Raw genomic sequence first — 20,177 nt, 5'->3', positions numbered from 1 at the left:
CCAAAAAATGCGTACTTAAACCCAGGTCAGTGAAAGGATTTATTGGCCATCCAACTGCCCCACCCAGCGACTAAAGGCTACATTACTGTCGTACCTTTAAAAACCTCAATATATTATGGAAGCTTATTATTCCAAAAATTTTCATTCCTATTGCTATTTTGAAATAGAATCTCAAATTTCAATTCAAGGCAATGATACAAAGTATATCTTCAAATCATACCCAAAGAAGCAATAAAAATGTACACCATTACACAAGCTATTTTTTATACTACTACAACAGTGCTACATTATAGTCTTGAAGCAGAGCAACATAATATTTTTAAGCCTTTGAAAAGGCTAATATAACCTCATGCTAGAGAATTCATAAAATTATATCATACAAGTTTGGCTGCATTATACAAATGGAACCATTTTTTAATTAAGTATATGACTTCAAGTGACACAAGAAATGTCATATAGTTAACTGCAAACCCCAAACATTGTGCCGTATATAATGAGCAAAAAACCTTTCTGAAACACATATTGTCTTCTGTTAAAAAAGACAAACATCTACGTATCTGCAGATTGCAGAGAAGATTTTCCAGAAAGTAAATTTGTAATTTATAAATGTAAAGTCTTATATTATTGAATGTTTGGACAGTTACATCAAAGATTGACTTGACTCCTTGAGGGGGTCAAATGCAAGGATCACAAGCACAAGGTTAAATGTATTAAAATTTTAACAAAAGAACAGGATAAACCTTTTGGCACAGAACATAGTGAGACTATATAATTTACTTCTACAATTAGTAGTTGAGGCACAAGTCAACATCAGATTAGATAGATGGATGAATGGGAGGTAGAAGAGTTTTGGAAAAGGGAGCTAAATGTGATTAAAACTAATGGCTTGCATGGAGGATAAGTGCTGGCATGGATTGATTTGACTGAATGGCTTGCTTCAGAAAAATCTGCCTCTACTGGTTTTCCCCTTCTCCTTACTTCATTCAGCTGGACTCCTCCTGACATTTTCGCACCTGGACCTTGAAATCATATTCCTCCCATTCCCACCTACCACAAGCGCTCATCAAGTCATCTCTTCCTTTTTCTTGACAACAAGCTACTTTTAATCCAATTTTCCCACCTGGCTTCCAAGAAACTGCATAAAGGCCCAGATCTGAAAGGAAACCATTTACATCTTCAGAATTGATTACCTTGGTTTAGCCAGAGTGGAAGATTATCCAATGGTTTAGTAAAGCAATACTTTTAGCTGCAAAGAGGAAATAGAAATATGCAAAGTTTGCTACCTGAAAATGGAAGGCTTCCTGAGCAGCCACATGTCTAGAACTGTTCCCTTGATGAATTCGTAGCATATTCCATTTTGAAAAGTACAGTAAAGTTCTGGAGCACAGTGGTGAGCATGAAGGATTTGAAAGCTTTTCACCTCGCTCTCACGGTCCACAAAAAGTTCTGTCATGTTGCCGTATATTCTTACTAGAACAACTTCTTCCATATCTTGGTCCACATGACAACCGACAAGCTTATTTGTGATTCCATCGGTAAAAATCTGGTAACAAAAGTGAAAGAAGTTATTTTTTTCTGAAGGTGAAATCTCAATGCTAGGACAGAATTTCCACAATTAATTCCACCCTTTGGTATTGTTGGATTAGGGTCCAGATTGTTGGTTTTCTCTTTATGCTTGCTTACAGTATATGTTTGTATCATCACTTGTTTGTAAAGCTTTTGTAACTTGTAGTATATTTGGCCCTATACTTCTGTAGTTTCTGTAGTCTGAAAAACTGAAGTGTGACTCAGACAGTACCTTTTCACATTTCTTTATCTAACTGGTTTAGACCGGTTTGCAGTACAAAGAGAGACATATGGCCAAGTTCTTTTGTTACTTTGTTTTACTTGCCTTGCTTGTTGGTACAGGTTGACCCTGCCTGACCTATACTTTGATGAACATATAATAAAATGGCTGTAATCATAAGATTTGCGCCTAATTCTTGACTTCCGAAGAACCTTCTGGACAACATCATCTCCAGATCTAACAGTATCTTTTCCAAATGACTACGCTTACAGCATGTGTTATAAAATACCACAACTAAAATAGGCAAGTGTAAATTTATTCTTTTCATTTTTTGCAATTACTGAGCCAAAAAAAAGTCAGAGAAATTTATGCAAGTTACTGCTGAATAATATGGAAATTAAAATGAATGTCAAATGTTCAAATTCACAGTTCAGATAAAATAATAAACAACTTGTAGACCCGTGTACTGCTTATTCCCTTTTTATATCATTGGCACTAACCACAGTTAACAAAATCAGAAGCACAAGTGAGCAATGAAAATAATCCTTAAATACAAAAACAGAGCTTTTCAAATACAGAATTACCAATGAAATCCAAATGAATAGTTGTAGGATCATTGAAACTAGCAGCAAATACCTGATTTGTGCTCTCAGTGAGGAAAGACTTTTTTAGAGTCATACAGCATGGAAACGAGCCCTTCGACCCAACTGGACCAAGATTCCCATCCAAAGTAGTTCCATTGCCTGCATTTGGCCCATATTCCTACTAAACATTTCCTATCCATGTACCTATTTAAGTACCTTTTAAATGCTGTTAAATGTACTTGCTTCAACCACTTCCTCAGGCAGCTCATTCCATATACTGAACACTCTCTGGGTGAAAAAGTTGCCCCTCAAGTTTCTATTAAATCTCTCGCCTTTCACCTTAAACCTATGCCCTCTCGTTCTTGATTTCTCAACCATGGGAAAGAGACTGTGAGCACTGACCCTATCAATGCCCCTCATTATTTTATACATTTCTATAAGACCATCTCCTACGTGCCAATGAATAAAGTCCCAACCTGCTCAACTTCTCTCCATAACTCAGTCCCTCGAGTCCCGGCAACATCCTTGTAAATCTCCTCTGCACTCATTCCAGTTTAATGACACCTTTCCTATAGCTGGGTGACCGAAACTGAACACAATATTCCAAATGCAGCCTCACTAATGTCTTGTACAACTGCAATATATCATCCCAACTTCTATATTCAATGCCCTGACTGATGAAGGCCAGCGTACCAAAAGCTTCCTCCTCCACCCTGTTTACCTGTGACAACACTTTCAGGGAACCATGTACTTGTACTCCTGGGTCCGTCTGTTCCATAACACTCTCCAGGGCCCTACCATTCACTGTGAAGGTTCTACTCTCATTTGTCTTCCCAAAATGCAACAGCTTGCACTAATTTGAATTAAACTCCATTTGCCATTTCTTGGCCCACTTACCCAGCTGATCAAGATCCCTCTGTAAGTCCTGATAACCATCTTCACTGTCAATGACATCGCCTATTTTAGTGTCATCTGCAAACTTACTGACTATACATTTCCATCCAAGTCATTGATATAGATGACAAATAGTAATGGGCCTAGCACCAAACTCTGGGGAACACCCCTAGTCATGCATTTTTTCACTGATTAATGACACATCAGTATTACAGGCAAGGCCATAATTTACTTCACATCTGTAATTGCCCTTAAGAAGATGAGAATGAGCCAACTTTTAGAACTGCTGTAGTCCATGTGGTACCATCTCCACAGGCAGTAGAGTCATGAAGTTAATCCAGTCCTCTCAGTCATGATATTGTGAGAATTTCAATGTACAATTGACATCAACTTCTCTTTCTATTTCAAACAGAAAAACAGATTTTCAGGTAGACAAGATTATCAGGTAGATTCTCCAGCCTGATGCTGACACTAATGCCTGGACTTCTTTGAATAACCCTGTGAAAGTCCTGTGTTAATGCCCTGCTGTTACTGGCTGTGGCTACACCTGTGGTAACCCAGTGCTCTCCTCATGTAGGGCGTTGTGCACATCTGCAGATTTCAAGATCTCAGGCTGGAAAATGTGTCTGTTCACCCTGTGCAGGGTCAAACCAGGAACAGGAAACAGGAGACATTGGCCAGTCAGGAGAAATGTATATCGTTTTAATTATTTAAATACATTTTAATGGGTGGAGTGTTTTTTTACGTAAAATGTTTCAATAATTTTAAATTTTAACAATTTTTATTTTTCAACATGCACCAAGTGTACTGAATGCTTGCGAATATCAAAGATTTAACAGCGACGATCATACTGACAGCTTTGACAATCCTTGCATAATGGAGACTCACTGGCTGTCAGAGCTATTTTGTGAGTGCAGCCAACCTTGCTGGGCCACTCCAAATGTTTGGAGCCAGGTGCTCAGCAGAAGGCTGGAAGAAACAACATGGTATAGAAACAGATAAAAGTGATTTCCGAGCAACAGAAGATTTGCTCCATTGTGTGGCATTATTGCTGGCACAGTGAAAGTTCACAAGCCTGTACATGAACACAACTTATACCTCTTGAGGATCACCTATAAATAAGTGTTCTGAAAGTCCCAGCTCTAGGAATATCCTCATTCTTGAATTCTGATGAACATCAATTATGTGGGATTTAATGAGTAGAACCTTTTGTTTTGCATGCCATCCATACAGATCATTTCATCACATCAGTACATTGAGGTATAAGGGAAAAGCAGTAACAGAATGTAGAATAAAGCGTTACAGTTACAGAGGAAGTGCAGTGCAGGTAGACGAGTGAAAAGCCATGACGAGATAGACTGTGAGGTCAAAAGTCCACCTTATCATAAAAGGAGTCCATTCAAGAGTCTTATAACAGTGGGATAGAAGTTGTCCCTGAGCCTGGTGGTATGTGCTTTCAGATTTTTGTATCTTCTGCCTGATGAAAGGGGGTAGAAGAGAGAATGTCCAGGTTGGGTGGAGTCTTTGATTATGTTGGCTTCTTTACCAAGGCAGCGAGAAGTGTAGACAGAGATAGAAATGTAGGCAGATATTCCCATTTACAAGCATGTACCACCAGTCTCAAGGACAGCTTCTATCCCACTGTTATAAGACTATTAGATGGACCTTTTGTACAATAGGATGGACTCTTGATCTCACAATCTACCTCGTCATGGCCTTGCACCTTATTGTCTGCCTGCACTACATTTTCTCTGTAATTATAATACTTTATTCTGTATCCTGTTATTGCTTTTCCCTTGTATTACCTCAATGTACTTAAGTGGTGAAATGATTGGTATGGATGGCATGTAAAACATAATGTTTTACTGTACCTTGGTACATATGACAATAATAAACAAATTACCAATTCAAGCATTGTCAGGAGTAACATTTACCCCATAAAGGCACTGATCATGTATACCAGGAACTATCTGAAAATAATCTCTGCTGATGGACATTATATCTTTGTCTCTTAAATAGGAAATGAGTACTGAATGCAACTACTGCTGGACGTCAGTGTGCAGCTTGGGAATCTGTTTACAGGATTGGTGGTGTAGGCACCAGGGTGGTACTACAGGCACAGGAAGACACCAAGAGCAAAGGTGAAACGCTAGTGAGAGGAGTTAGCCGGTGAGCTCAGTGCCAGGAATGATGATCCAAAATATGGTTCCAGGAGAAGAACAAGTTAAATAACTTCTTATGTTTAATGAAGATCAGAAAAAAAACAAAACTAAATCTGATCTTTCAACAACTCCACTCAGACTCTTAAAACAATTCTAACATCTCACACCTTTTTTTATTCATTTTACAGGATCTGGGCATCTGGGCAAGGTCAGCATTTATTGCCCATCCCACAATGCCTTTAAGAAGTTGGTGGTGAAGTGTCTTCCTAAACCACTCGCCCATCTGACAAAGTTACTCCTACAATGCTGTTAGGTAGTGTTCAGGAATTTACAAACAGCAACAATGAAGGACTGGCAATATATTTAAAGTCAGGATAGTGTGTAACAAGGAGGGAAATCTGTAGTTGGTGATATTCTCATGAACCTGTTCCCGTCTGATCTTCTAGTGATAAGAAGTTGTGGATTCAGGAGGTGCTGTCAGAGTAAACTGGGTGAATAATTGCAATGCATTTACAATGGGTTCTACTCACAAAACAAGGGGTTCTATTCATTAAATCCCATATAAATGCATTGCCATTATGGGGCAATTGCAATGCAATGCAATGCAGGTACACACTGCAGCTATGGTGGGCCAGCAGTGGAGGGAAGGAGTGTTTAGATTATGGATGGTATATGAATCGTTTCCTGAATTTTGCTAGTGCTGCACTTGTCCACCATACTCCTGACATCTCCTCTAAATGTGGAGAGGCTTTGGCATGCACCCGCTTCCTGTTATTCAACCATTAGAAGGATATTAGGCACAAACAGATCACAATACAGTCACTCACATTCTTCCCCCTCCCTACCAGAGAAAGTCTCACTCAGCTACTCGCTGTGGCAACAGATAGTGAGGTCCCTATCCCATGCAGGAGGGAGTGATTGTGTGCTCATCTAACACAAGACCCATGACCAATAGCGGATTGGAGACTAGTGAAGATGGCAATATGTTCATGCCTTTTAGCCACATAATGATACATCAGGTTTAATTATGCCATTCTCACTCACCTTCACCCCTAATCATTACCAACCATAATGGCTCACCTGGAGCAGGACACCAGTCCTTTCTAGCATGGAAGTGGTGTCCAGCTCCACATCAACAGTCAGGTGTAGTGACTGATAGAACAGGTCACAGTCTGCATTGTGGCCGGAAGCCACCACAACATTTGAGTACCACAGTGAACACTCAGGCTTTTACTATCCAAGCTCTTCTTGCTGCCATCACAGCTCTTGATCCCACTGCCTTTGAGGTTCTCACGGCATTCCAGAAATTTGTCCTCAAGCAGATTGCCAGGTCTGCTGATGCTCTGCCTCAGAGGAGTGACAATGTCCTCATGGAGTATGACTCTGCTGCCTACTGAGTGCAAGACACCTTTTGTACTCCACTGAAGTCATTCCAATAGTATCTTTAACGTTGCCCATATTTCTTCTCAGATTCCTCCTGGTCATAATGAGATGGTGTAGTCAGAAGCTGGGTAGCTAGACCAGGAGATGTTCACAGTCACCCTTCGACTATCTGTATCTTCATCCACAGAGAGCAAACGATCTCCTACCAGCTTGCCTGCAGTGATTGGTGATCACTGGGTTGAAGTATTAGGACAAATAAAAGCACACGGAACATAAGCAGGAAGGGAATGCACAAGGCTGATTATTCCATGACTCTATGGTTTGGCTTTTGATTCGACATATAAAAATGTTTGGATGTTGATTCTTTGTTGCTGTTTTTATGATATGCGCACTAAGACTCATAGAGATGATCAATAACAAAGCCTTAATAACAAGGGATCTGTGTTACTATGGAGATTCTCACTCATGGCCAGTGAGTGCTGCTGGGGCTTACAGCTCATCCCTAGTTGTCACTGATAGTGGTGAGGTGCTGTCTTGCTAACCTGCAGCAGTACTTGTGGTGAGGAAACTCATCATTGCCATTCTGGGGCAGTTCCAACATAGTGAATGAATGAGCACAGAAGAAAGGGAAAATATATATCTATGTGAGGATAGTTGTGCAATTTGGAGCCTGCATTACAGGTGTCAGAGTAGCCAAGAGCCTTAGCCCTTGTTTCTCTACTTGGCAGAGGTCAAGGCTTTCCCTTGTGATGCGGAAGAAACTTTGACAAGTTACTACCATCTTTTTGATACATGGTGCACACTACTGCTATTACATCAGAGATGGACTCAGTGAAAATTCAAGGTGGCAATGCCAAGGGCTGCATTGTGCTAAAAGCTTTCTTGGCTAATGAGTTCCAAGTTGAAATGTTCAGCCCTGAGTCCGTATGGGTGCAGTCTACCATCCAGTGAATTTTTAAGAAACTCATAATCAAGGCAAATGCATGTGCCCATGCTGTCTGATGCCCTCTGGTGAATGAACTCCATTTTCCTGGAATAAAGTGTGTCTGCGACATTATGTACCTTGTGTTACACTGCAAAGTGCAGCACACATGAGAGACAGCAGCTTCAGCAACATGGATTGGTCCAGAAGTAAAGAAATTCAGGGCAACAGTGCTCTTTGCCTCTCTGGCAGACATGTCCAGCAGATGTATATGACTCCATCAGCACTGCCATTGGAAATCTTAGCATCTGGATTGCCTCTCAGATAGGTCTGCAAAGGAGTGGTGCTCCAAAAAGATTCTAGGGGATTAGTCTCACTTTGCCTGATTCTATTTCTTGCTTTGACTAAGATGGAATCCTTCATCTGTGATGGAGGCTTTTCCTTTTGCTCTGCTCCTTTTGCTTCATGTCACGCTGAAGTGCCAGTGAGACCATGGCCAAAGCATCCATTTTTAAAGAAAAAGTGAAGGTTCCAAATGCTCAGGGAAGTCCAATTACTCATTGTTTGAGCCCAACAAGCTCTGCTCCCACTGGCTCAACAGACCTGCAAGTAATTGAGATCTCCTTAAATCGTACGAGCGCTTGTTCCTGCTATTTGGACCTGACTTCCTGTGCAAGTCTCAAATCATGTATGTATAAACTAATTGCATGAACAATTTCAATTTTCATGGGATAATGATTGGCAATATCCCCAAATGCTCCACATGCTTCAGGCATGTGTGCATAATATGCATCCAAAATGTGGTCAAATGTTTCAATACAAAGTTCACTATAAGCTACCAATCATGATTTGTAAATGATTAATTGCAATTCAGTCCTACACCATTTAAAAAACAAAGTGCATTGCCATTGAATTTCCAGATACTTGTCTTTTCCTTGGCATCCAAAAGAGCTTTATACTAATGGACTTATTTTTTAATCATGAACTTTATAGCAAAACTGAGCCCAGCAAAATCATACAATCTCAATGAGCATTAAGTCTAGATTTGGATGTGAGTGAAAAGTTGAACAATTACTTTCTTTTCTTCTAAAGTGCTATGGGATCTACATCCACTGAATAAACAAATCTAGCTTCTGCTTAGCATTTCACATAACATCGAGCAATGTTATGCTAGAGAGTCTGCTGAGTTTCCTGAACTACATTAGTTCTGTGAATAAGCATGCCACATAGATTTGCAATTACTTGGTCATACTGTTGTATAAGTACTTCACATGTGATCTATGGGAACATCTCAAAACATTTGAAAACTGTAATGCTCATGATTATTGGCAATTTTACATGTAGCTAGTGGAAACATGTAGTTAGGCAGTCTGCAAAGGAAGACCAAAGCCAAGCAATATGAGATGGATTCCATCTGTTTATGACAAACACCAGCCATCAACAGGCAAATTAAGGAATTGATAAGGGAACGCTACTATACTACTGTACCAGCTGAAATTTATTTGAGGCATGCTTCCTTTAGATATCAATGTTTCTTTACCTTCCATTTTATTTCATAACTTAAACATAAGAACTAATATCTCATGTGCTTTAGCAGTGCTCCATAAAGCCTGCTTTTTAATATCATCTATATAAAAGTTGTGGATAAGTAATTCCATTATAGACTTGTGCTCTAAAATGAATTTGTAGGCATGAGAAACTACCACTGAAACTAATCTCCAGGATCTACTGACTGCTTAACTATCATTGGGAATTTTCAAAGTTGTCCATCACACACTATAATGTAGGTAAAACACTTTTACATTGCAAAAATATTAAAGCAAAGTCATACATGATGTTTGGTTGACACAATGCTTGGATGCTAAAGATTCTACAACATGAGCGTATGTCCAAGCAAACATTTCCCTCTCAACCATCACTGCACTGGTCATTCATCCTATTTCTGCCCATGGAGACTTGCTGCAGGCCAAATGGCTGCCATATTTAATTAGTTAATAGTCAGTGTTGTTTGTATTAAGCTGAAATTTATTCTTGGGTTGTTGTGTAACTAAGCTATTTAGATGTACGTGTGTAGGTGTATGTGTGTTGAACTTCGTTTCCAAAATTTGATTCCATTAAAATCAGTAGAGCTGAGGTCTGAAAGGTGGGCAGGTTCATTATGTACCTACCTACATACAACCAAGGACAAGTTTCTTCCTGATCCTGAGGATGTGACAAAGGGTGTATAATCTTCCATTATAAGAGCTACAGCCTCTTTGGTTTGTAATATAATGCCAAGTGCCAAACTTCATGTCATAAAGACCCATAGCCCATTGATTCCCATAGTCACTTTTCCAACTGTCCAATTGATTTTGACGAGTGATCTCATAGAATATGTTAATGAGGGTGACTTTTAAACTATGTACAGATATATCAGTCAGTTTGAAAAGAAACACTAGACATAAATTGAAAACTTGATATCTTAAATGAAATAAGGTCAAACAATTAGTACATTATCTAAGTACTATGTGCCTTGATTTCCAATAAAGCTGAACTTTACCCAGACAAGTCTAGCTCAACACACAGACCTCTGCCATCCAAGTTGTAATAAAATTGCAATAAGAGGTAATTTTTCACTTATCCTCTTTCCAGTTTTGTGGACGTACCAAACCTCATTATCTGGTTTCTTGATATAGAACGCATGGGGAAAAAATCTAAATGGCCTGCAATACTGTAAAAAGAGTAATTTTTCATCAACAGTTTCCAGCTGCATAAGTACATCTTTGATTTTTAAAATTCAATCTGAACTCTTGCTACAGTGCACACTATACAGCCAAGCAGCCCAAACAGAAATACTATTTACAAGGGATAATTTTTCACTCTCTTTCATTTCTAACTCCTTAGGTAAATCTGTTTGCTGCAGTGAGCATAAAATCTCACAGATACCAATAAAGACTTTTCCCAACACAAATCCTATCACACCCACAAATTTTTATACATTTCTTCTCCCATTCAGTTGGTAGTCTATCTATGTCATCCTAACAAACAGAACAACTGGCTCTTGTAACTGTAATGGTAGCCTATAGTTTATACAGTGGAACTACTGTGTATGTTGAAGCTATACATTTGTACAGTAGCTTCAGTTATGCAACTTAAACCGTCCATTGTGTAATTTCAATCGTAAATTATGAGTTTTTAACTATCCTTGCAATGTATGTATTAAACATAAAGAGTACTTATTGCAATTTTCACATCATTCTCCAGTTCAAATACCCTTGCCAGGGGATCATTACTACACAGAGGTACAAAAGGTATAGCTTCACCATCATCAGCTGTGCTCATGATGATTTCCTGCGCACATACAGAGAAGTTATTCACTGTAATCAAGTAAATACATTAAGGATCCTCACAGAATTGCAACCCAGTTAAATTCTACACATATGGGAAGGCAATTACATCCATACAATTTTTGATCACACCACTGGTGCAATCTGGAAGGCTTTAATTCTGTAACTCAAACTTAAATCAGTACAGACTCTGCATTCTTCCATCTTGGCAGCTGATTTTTCAACTGCAAGGTGACAATAACAATTTGGCAGTGTCTGCATTATCACATGGTAAATGCTTAAGAACCTTCCAACAACGAAGACTGTTTTGGAACAATTCACCTTGATAAAGTAATTAGTGATTTCACCTACCTTTAATTGAGTAGAAAGGCTTGTACTCAGCATAATATAAGCACTCACCCCCACCTGTCCAATTGTTTGGGTTTTCTATAAGCTGTACGGTAAACAACAATACAAAGGCAATAACAACAGACAACTGACAAACTAAGCACTGGTATTAATTAATCACCTGTGTGTTTTCTCTCTGTGACAGTCTTCCAAATTGCTTTGACAGAGTGCCTTTGCTATGGCTGCATTCAGTCTAGTGAAAGTTTGTTCCCTTATAATTGGATGGACTGCAGGTTATTGTGATGGATGACCATAAGTATTTCTGATCCTGATCCTTCATGATAAGAAGACACTAAAATCATCCCAATGATAAGAGATAATCAATGGGCTATTGAAAATGAAGAATATAAAACAATCCTATCAGTAAAAAAACTACTAGGCAAAGTAATGAGGTTGAAGACCAACAAGCCACATGGACCTACTGCTGGCAATCTGAGATCTTAAAGGATGTGGCTGCAGAGATGGTGGATCTGTTAACTGTAATATAACAAAATTCATTAGATTCTGGAGAGGACCCAGGTAATTGGAACAACTACAAATGTAAAACCACAATTCATGAAAGGAGCAAGATAGAAGGCAGGAAATTATAGGCCAGTTAGCCTGACATCTGTCATTCTGATAATATTGGAATCAATTATTAAAGAGGGAATAGCACAACTTTTGGAAAATCATAAGACACTAAAGCAGTGTCAGCAATGTTTCATCAAAGGGAAATTACGTTTGACAAATTTGCTAGAGTTCTTTGAGAATGTGACAAACAGGGTGGACCAAGAGTAGCAAGTAGATGTAATGCATTTGAATTTCCAGAAGGCATTCAGTAAAGTGCCACATAAGAGGTTAGTGCACAAGAGTGCATGGGGTTGGCAGTAACATATTAGCATATATAGGAATTTGACTAACTCACAAAACAGAAAGTTAGGATAAATGGGTCAGTTTTGGATTGGTAATCAGTAACTAGTGGGGTGCCACAGGGATCACTGCTGGGTCCTCAACAATTTACAATCGATACTAATGACTTAAAAGAAGGGACCAAATCTACTGAACCAAATTTGCTGAAGATACAACGGTACATGTTTTAGAAAGTAATGAGGAGGATTCAAAGAAATTTGCAAAAGGATATAGCTAGGCTAAGTGATTGGGCAAGGAATTGGCCGATAGAGTATAATGTGGAATAATGTCATGATATCCACTTTGGAATGAAGACTAAGAAGCAAATTATTATTTGAATGGAGTGAGCCTACAAAATGTTAAGATGCCACAGGATTTTGGGGTGCTAATGTATGCATCAAGAAGGGTTGGCAGGTATAGAAAGTAGTTAGAAATGCTCATGGAATGTTGAAATAACAAGTGAAAATGCTGGAAAAACTCAGGAGGTCAAACAACATCTGTGGAAAGAGGAACAGTTAATGTTTGGTGTGGGACCCTTCATCAGAACTGAGAAAGAGAAAAACAAGTGAACCTAGGATGGGATTTTGTGCAGTCTGGCCATACAAGAAATAAAAGATAATAAAAAAGGGATGACAGGCAAAATTGTTCAGTTCTTATACAAACAGAAAGAAAGAGTGAGTTATCTAAAGTTGGAGAATTCAATACTGAGTCTGAGAGTAAAAATAAATATTGTAAAATAAGATTCTGATGAGATGTAACAGGGTGAACCCATTTAAAACAGAGTTAAGGAGGAATTTCTTCAAACCTGTACTCATGACTCTTTGCAATTCTCCACTCTAGAGAGTTGTGAAAATGGAGTCATTGAATATACTCAAGGTGGAGGCTGACAGACATTTGAATTACAAGGGAGTCAAGAGATACAATGAGAGTGCAGGAACATGAAGTTGAAACCAAAATTGGATCAACCTGGTCTTATTGAATGATGGAGCAGGCAAAAGGGGCCTGCTTCTTATTTTCTTATGAAAGAACTGGGTGATGATTACAGCATCTAGGTTTGATGGGTTTATTCTGATGTAGCTGGCTGTGAGAAACATATCAGGGCTTCGTTTGAGAACCAATGGTGGGAGTAGAGATGCTGACATGACAAGCAAGGGAAACAAGGCATTCCCAGTCATTCACATTAGGACATTCAATTGAGCCTCAAATCCAAGCTGAACTGGCAATGATGAACTGCACTATCTAACAATGATTCAATTTCTGGGCAATAAAATTAAAGGACAATGCAAACTCCAGTGGCTGATGAACTATTTGTCTTTCAGAGTTAGATTGTACCTTGCTCTTTGTCAGAACTCAGAAGTATATTTACAGCAAAAACTGTGATTACAATTCTATAAATCTATCTTTCTAAATCAAATAATAGCTGAGTTAATAAATAGGGATGTAAAAATTTACTGCTCTGCTTAATTTCATCATTTCCTGCTTTCCCTGACTGAATTAACATCTGCTTCCATTACTTTGTAAGTTGAATGGTTCTTAAACTAGATGATGATATTAGAGAGTACTTCTTCATACAGAGGGTTGTAGAAATCTGTTACTGATTCTCCCGAGACAGAAGTTGACAGGTTTCTGAGAGGGAAGGATGTCAAGTAATACAACCCAAAGTTTGTTGTTTTCTATGATTGGAAAATTTGGACTGTAGGGTTGAAGTTACCATTAGCAGTATTTCGAATGCATTGAACTTTTTCAATTTTTGATTTATCTGTTAAGCCTTTTATAGTAAAAGGATGAGAATATGTTCCAAAACATCACAGAGGAACTTTGTACAAGTACATTCCACATACGTCACTAATATCATTGAGTGCAATTGGCAATTAAATAAATCTTAAAACTGAATTACCAGAATCAAAGCTTTGCAAATCAAGCCAGGGCAAATGTTTCAAAATCAATTCAAAGAAAAGTAAGCCACTTTATTTAATGATGCAACATCTACAGAGTTTATACATTATTGAGGTAGAAAACCTTAATTAACAAGTTACATTGAACAGCAGACAAAAATAGAAATAGCACACTAAGTTGTACAGTAAAAACAATAAAGTAAATCATGCTAAATTGTAAGGTAGTCTGATCATATTGTACGTTGTGTGCTATGACCCGTTTTTGTCACTGAGACACACTGGAGATATCTAAGCTCCAGAAATACCTCGGAGAAGGCTCACAAGACTGACCCCTAGTGTTAGAAGTTAAAGTTATGAGTAAAGACTGGGTTGACATGGACAATCTGACCATTCATAGAAGGATTAGGGAAATTATCTTGCAGGGGCGCATATGATATTAATGTTATATCATGAAATGTTCTAAATACTACAAGCCTAAAAAGAGAAAGGAAAATTTAAAATTGGCAGGAAACTAATTGCAAATAATGGACAATAGCTGAAATTGGCTTCAGGTAAGTCAAAGGATGTAAAATCTGTGCAAGTAGTTCATCATACAGCTATCAAGAGTAAAGTTTTCAGCTGTTCGACACGTGAACAATTTCAAGTTCGCCTACATTGAGCACTCACTATATTGCTGATTAGTCTTTGTACTTTAGTTTAGAAATTCACTTCCACTGACTTCATTGTAGAATAACATTCCAAACAAAGCAAGAATAATCAGAAACTAACAATAAGCCATCACTAGCATTCAACAAAATGTCAGCACTATTGAAAGGATGCACAGCTGATAGATGTTTGGATTAGTACTTGACCTTGGGACAGACATCGTTATACTTTTCCTGAGAGTTACCCATCAGATTAGCTCATATCATCCAATTCTAGTGCTGTAAAACTGTCAGAATTCACTGTTATCAAACTGACATTACGTTTGGAATTTGCACCTGCACGGTTGAATGTGCAAGTCACCTTCTGTTCCTCCATGGGATGAGCTGTTGAAGATGCCACAAATGAAAATCCTTATGCAGTATTCTTGCAGTAAAAACTCTTGAAAAGTTATATGTGTTGGATCAGATGTAATTGAGATTAAAATGGCTTTTTAACCTTTAATATCGATAAACCTCTCTGGCCCATAGAATTAATTTTATATATAATGTCAAATTCCCTCAGAATAATTATTTCAAAATATTGTGCTTTTTAACTATAATTCATAACAAATTATATTTATGATTAATTTTTACATTTCAAAGTCTAGTTTATGACCCAATCACTTTTACTCCCTCTACAAAATAATGTAAAAACTTTAAAAATTAGAACTTTTTTCTTCCTGGTTTGCTGTTGGTGACAATTCCTCATTGGGAGCAATTGCTCGGTTTGCTTGATGACATCAAAAGTGATGGACATTAGTGATCTATTGTAACTGTTGCTTGAATGCAAAGGGGAAAATCTGAGCCACAGAGGTTACTAAATCTTCATAGACAGCCTTCTTCAAGGTCAATGGTGAACTCTGCCACTTTACCATTGACCTCAAAATTCAAACCATCACCGTGGTCTGTATCTAAAATTTTCTCACTAAATACATGCAAATAATACATGCTGGGAAGAATAGAAAATAATTGGTTTTCTCTTCAAATCGATTTCCCTAAAAACATTCAATTGCACTTTAAATTTCAGTCTTAAATATGGGATTTTTTTTTAAAGATAGAGAAGTCCTAGAGCTTTTTTAAAATATATTCTGGTTACCTTGTGCCAACTGAATTTTAATAGCACCAGATAAAGTAAGGGTTGCCATCAGTAAGTGTAATGTGTAGAGCTTCAATGAGTTTCATGAAAAGATTCTAAAGATAAAAGAGAAAACAGCTGGCATTTAAAAGGGAAACCAAGAACTAGTTACATAGAAATCAAACAAAACAGTACATCATCAAAGAAATACTGAACCCGAAAGAAAATCACCCGACTAAGAGCCAGAAGTGGTCAAAATGTCTGTCAAACCCTTAGGGAAATAAATGAGGTACACTTCAAAGAAAAAGAAACTGAATTTGACATCCAAGATAAAATGAAGAGCAGAGATAACCCAGTGGATTAAAGCATTTTTATTTTATAGGCGTGGTCGGTAATTTAACAGGGCACAGGATGAATAATTCCTTCAACTAATAATCAAATTGTAACTCATAAGTCTGAATTCATATTCTGTAGAAATACAAAATACTCAAGCTGTATTTAAAGGAACTGTTCTTGTCCCAAACAGAGGCTAATGTACAAATGACAAGGAGTAGTTTATGAAGGATTATCATAAGAAAGAGTCTTTTGCTCCTGAGGTTATTCCACTTTCACTTGTGGGGATGGCTACAGTGTTGTATTCAAGAACTTTTGCAATTATCACTGCATTCCTGCATATGAAACTCTTGTCACATCAACTGTGCAATCAGCAAGGTAAAGGGTGTAACAGGTCATCAAAAAGCTGTTCTGACAAAAGGTCATGGAAATGTCAATCTGTTTTACTCCTCACAGATAGAGTCATGGAGTCATAGATTTAAACAGTATCAAAACAGGCCCTTCAGCCCAAATCATCCCATATGCCTGCATTTGGGCCATATCCCTCTTAACCATTCCTATCAATGTACTTCTCCAAATATCTTAAATGTCGTTATTGTACTCACCTCTACCACTTCCTCTGGTAGCTTACTCTATATACCCACCACCCTCCGTATGGAAAAAGTTGTGTAACAGCTATAATATCCCAGTCTCACGTACCTATTTGTTCCCAGAGTTCATCTGCCTTACCTGGTCAGGCTCCCTGCGTTAAAATAAATACAGTTTAGCCTATAAGACCCCTGTCCTGCCTACTGAACTTGCTCGCTTTAACTTCTATACTTGCCTCAACTTTCTCATCTGCCACATGACCGTTTTAAGCCCCACCCCCCTGCCAGACTAGCTTAAACCCTCCCAAGTAGCACCAGCAAATCTCCCCACCAGGATATTGCTTCCTCTTTTACAGGTCACCTCTGCCTGACCTGCTGAGTATTTACAGCCTCTTCTGTTTTTATCCCAACTTTCCAGTTACTGTGTCCTGCTGCACAACTTTGGAACTTGTTACTGAATGCTGAACATTGACAAATCAATACCCTTGGCCAAGAAGTGAACAGATCCAGACAAATTCCTGACCGCGTCTTTCCAAAGAAGACCTCTGCACAAAAAGAAGAAAATATCCGAGACAAAGCTGCCACGCCAGAGGACTCATTCTCAAGTTTGAATTCCAATCAAATGGAGCTACATATGGGAACATTCGTTTCTAGAAATTTAAGCATTTCATTTTATGTCCTTATGTCAGATTAGGCACTGAGTAATCATTTAAGCTTCCCTCAAGTCCTTTTATAACTCTATAAAAGAAATTGACCATTTTCAAAGTGAAGCCTGGGAATATGTGTCACAGCCATCAAGATTGCTCTTGGCTCTGAATGCAGACCAAGCAGAATTCTAACCTGATCAGTTTCACAAAATTTTAAATCTAACAGTGGATGACCAAAATTGGGGAATAGAATCTAGTACTTGTGATGATAGAAGTCAGAAAAGTTAACCTATTTATTTTAATTATTCAAATTAAAGCATTAATTATTCAATAGAATACATAAAAGATCTGAGGCATAAATGGAGTGGACAGTCAGAGACTTTTTCCCAGGGCGACAATGGCTAACATGAGGGGACGTAATTTTAAGGTGACTGGAGGAAGGTATAAGGGGGATGTCAGGGGTAAGTTTTTTTTACACAGAGTGGTGGGTGCGTGGAACACACTGCCGGCAGAGGTTGTGAGGGCAGATACATTAGGGACATTTAAGAGACTCTTAGATAGACACATGAATGATAGAAAAATAGGGGGTTATGTGGGAGGGAAGGTTAGATAGATCTTAGAGAAGGATAAAATGTCGGCACAACATTGTGAGCCAAAGGGCCTGTACTGTGCTGTAATGTTGTATGTTCTATCTCAGAAAAAAAATACATACAAATGGCTTAAATTAGTGTTATCACAGCAAACTAATGTTTTCTTTATCCCATGTCAACCTAGGTGTTGTAACAGTTCTCAACCGAGAGATAATTCTAGATAGCTACCAAAAATACTTGAAGACATTTTAAGTTGCCACATCAGCATGTAGAAAGTGGAAGAGCTTAAGAGATCTGTTCCCCAGTGTTCAGCAGATAGAGAGCATGCTAGTCCAATGGTCCTTGAGCTACTTCCTAAAATGGTTCTGCAGCAGATTCAACCAAGTATGCTGCTGTTGCAGATGAGCAGTGTTATCAGTTCTGTGAAAACACCTCCCATTATTTGCAAGGATGGCAGATGGGCCAGATTTAAGAGAGAAGCACTTTATGTTTTATTTTATCTTTGCACGGCCACTGGGTATGCACTGAACACACTCACTGACCTGTGTAGGAGTAGAAATGTGGTGGTTGTGTGGTTTGTGAACCTTGCCTCAGTGTTCTCTCCACTCAGGTTCTTTCTACCTAACCATTCAGCATATAGAAGTCAAGGGGACCTACTTTCGTTCAAGACTCATGCGGCATCTACCTGAACATTCATAGCAAATATGTCCAAGAAGCACAGCCAAATATGTTGCTAAAATTTCTAGAGTATAATACTGTATGTCCTTGTCATCCACTGACTTACCAGCTGTGGATCTATGTACTCACGAGGTCAAGATCAGGTTGGGATTGGGAACACTGATGGGCAGGAACATGGATAGGTTTGCAGATGAAGCTGGGATTGAGAGTGTGGGCCAGGACACAGCCACAGCTGGGGGGTGGAGTGTGTGCTGGGTGTGCAGTCAGAGCTGGAGGCTGCATCAGAAAGACTGGGGACCAGGAATGTGGATAGGTTCACATACAAGCTGAAACTCAAACTTACAAGCTAAAACTTACACAGAATTTGTTATATTCAGGGAGCAGTTGACCAATATATGTCATTGTCAGAGACCCAAGTCTGCATCTTTTGCTATCCATAGGAAGTCTGTATCCTTATCCATTGTAAATAACAAGCACAGTGCAGCACAGGAATCATTTAGCTCTGACTGTCGATAGTGGAGTTCTCCATGCTCCAAACCTTGCAAAATATTTTCCATGAGCACACACGATTCCTACCAATAATCCTTCTCAGTGATCAGCCTCCTTTTTTAATAAAATGCCATAGGTACTCTGGCAGAGATAGAAACTCCACTACTTACCTTCTTTTCAGTGGCTCCTGGCACTCATTCATCTTCACTCCAACACAACCCATATTCATCCAGTGCTAATGCCTTAAACTCAAATTCACCATTTATGTAGTTGTGCTGGTACTTGGCACAGTATCCTTCATTATATATGTCTGTGTTCGATGCTAATCTCTTATGAATGCTGACCCTCAGTTTTTCAGGTCCAGAGAAAAAGAGGAACATTGTCCAAGTGCTACCTGAAAGACCTTCAATTCCACAGAGAGCTGACCTGCTTGTCCTTAATTTGCTGGATGATTACCTCGAGCTCTTGTCATCCCGTGAAGCCGCGACATTTGCATTTTCCAGACACAGTGCAAAGTAAATTGCTGGCCTAGCTTGCTGCAGCAAAAATCCGTAGTGTGAATTCCTCCTTAATCCAGTTATTGGCTGTTCACCTTGTTTTATAGACTTGTCATTCCATTAGGATGTTGATGCAAAGGAGTTGTATATTGCTTAATATGGGGAAACAAAATATAAGGTTTGAGAACAGCGACTTTATTTGTTAGAAGAAGAGAGACTATGACGTGATTTGTAAAAAAAACCTTAAGATTATCAAGACATGGGCTGGAGCAATAATGCGGGCTGGAGCAATAATGCGGGCTGGAGCAATAACGCAGGCTGTACTCTGTCATGGGGTGGAAGTGAGCTGTTGCATTAGAAAAGTCATTGCG

The 20,177-nt window shown here is 38.7% G+C and overlaps 1 protein-coding gene across 7 annotated transcripts in view; it reads right to left on the bottom strand.

The window, feature by feature from the left end:
• Positions 1 to 20,177, bottom strand: part of LOC127577752 (ethanolamine kinase 1-like) — a 324,359-nt gene that overhangs the window by 268,610 nt on the left and 35,572 nt on the right. For all 7 annotated transcript variants that reach the window (XM_052029280.1, XM_052029282.1, XM_052029278.1 and 4 more), the window contains exon 2: positions 1,284 to 1,543. In XM_052029280.1, the coding sequence (XP_051885240.1) occupies positions 1,284 to 1,543 (260 nt within the window). The remainder of the gene's footprint in view (positions 1 to 1,283; positions 1,544 to 20,177) is intronic.

This window comes from Pristis pectinata, chromosome 14, assembly GCF_009764475.1.
Source record: "Pristis pectinata isolate sPriPec2 chromosome 14, sPriPec2.1.pri, whole genome shotgun sequence".
Taxonomy (NCBI): Eukaryota; Metazoa; Chordata; class Chondrichthyes; order Rhinopristiformes; family Pristidae; genus Pristis; species Pristis pectinata.
Note: the sequence above shows the minus strand (reverse complement) of the source record. Positions and strands in the feature narration are given on the sequence as shown.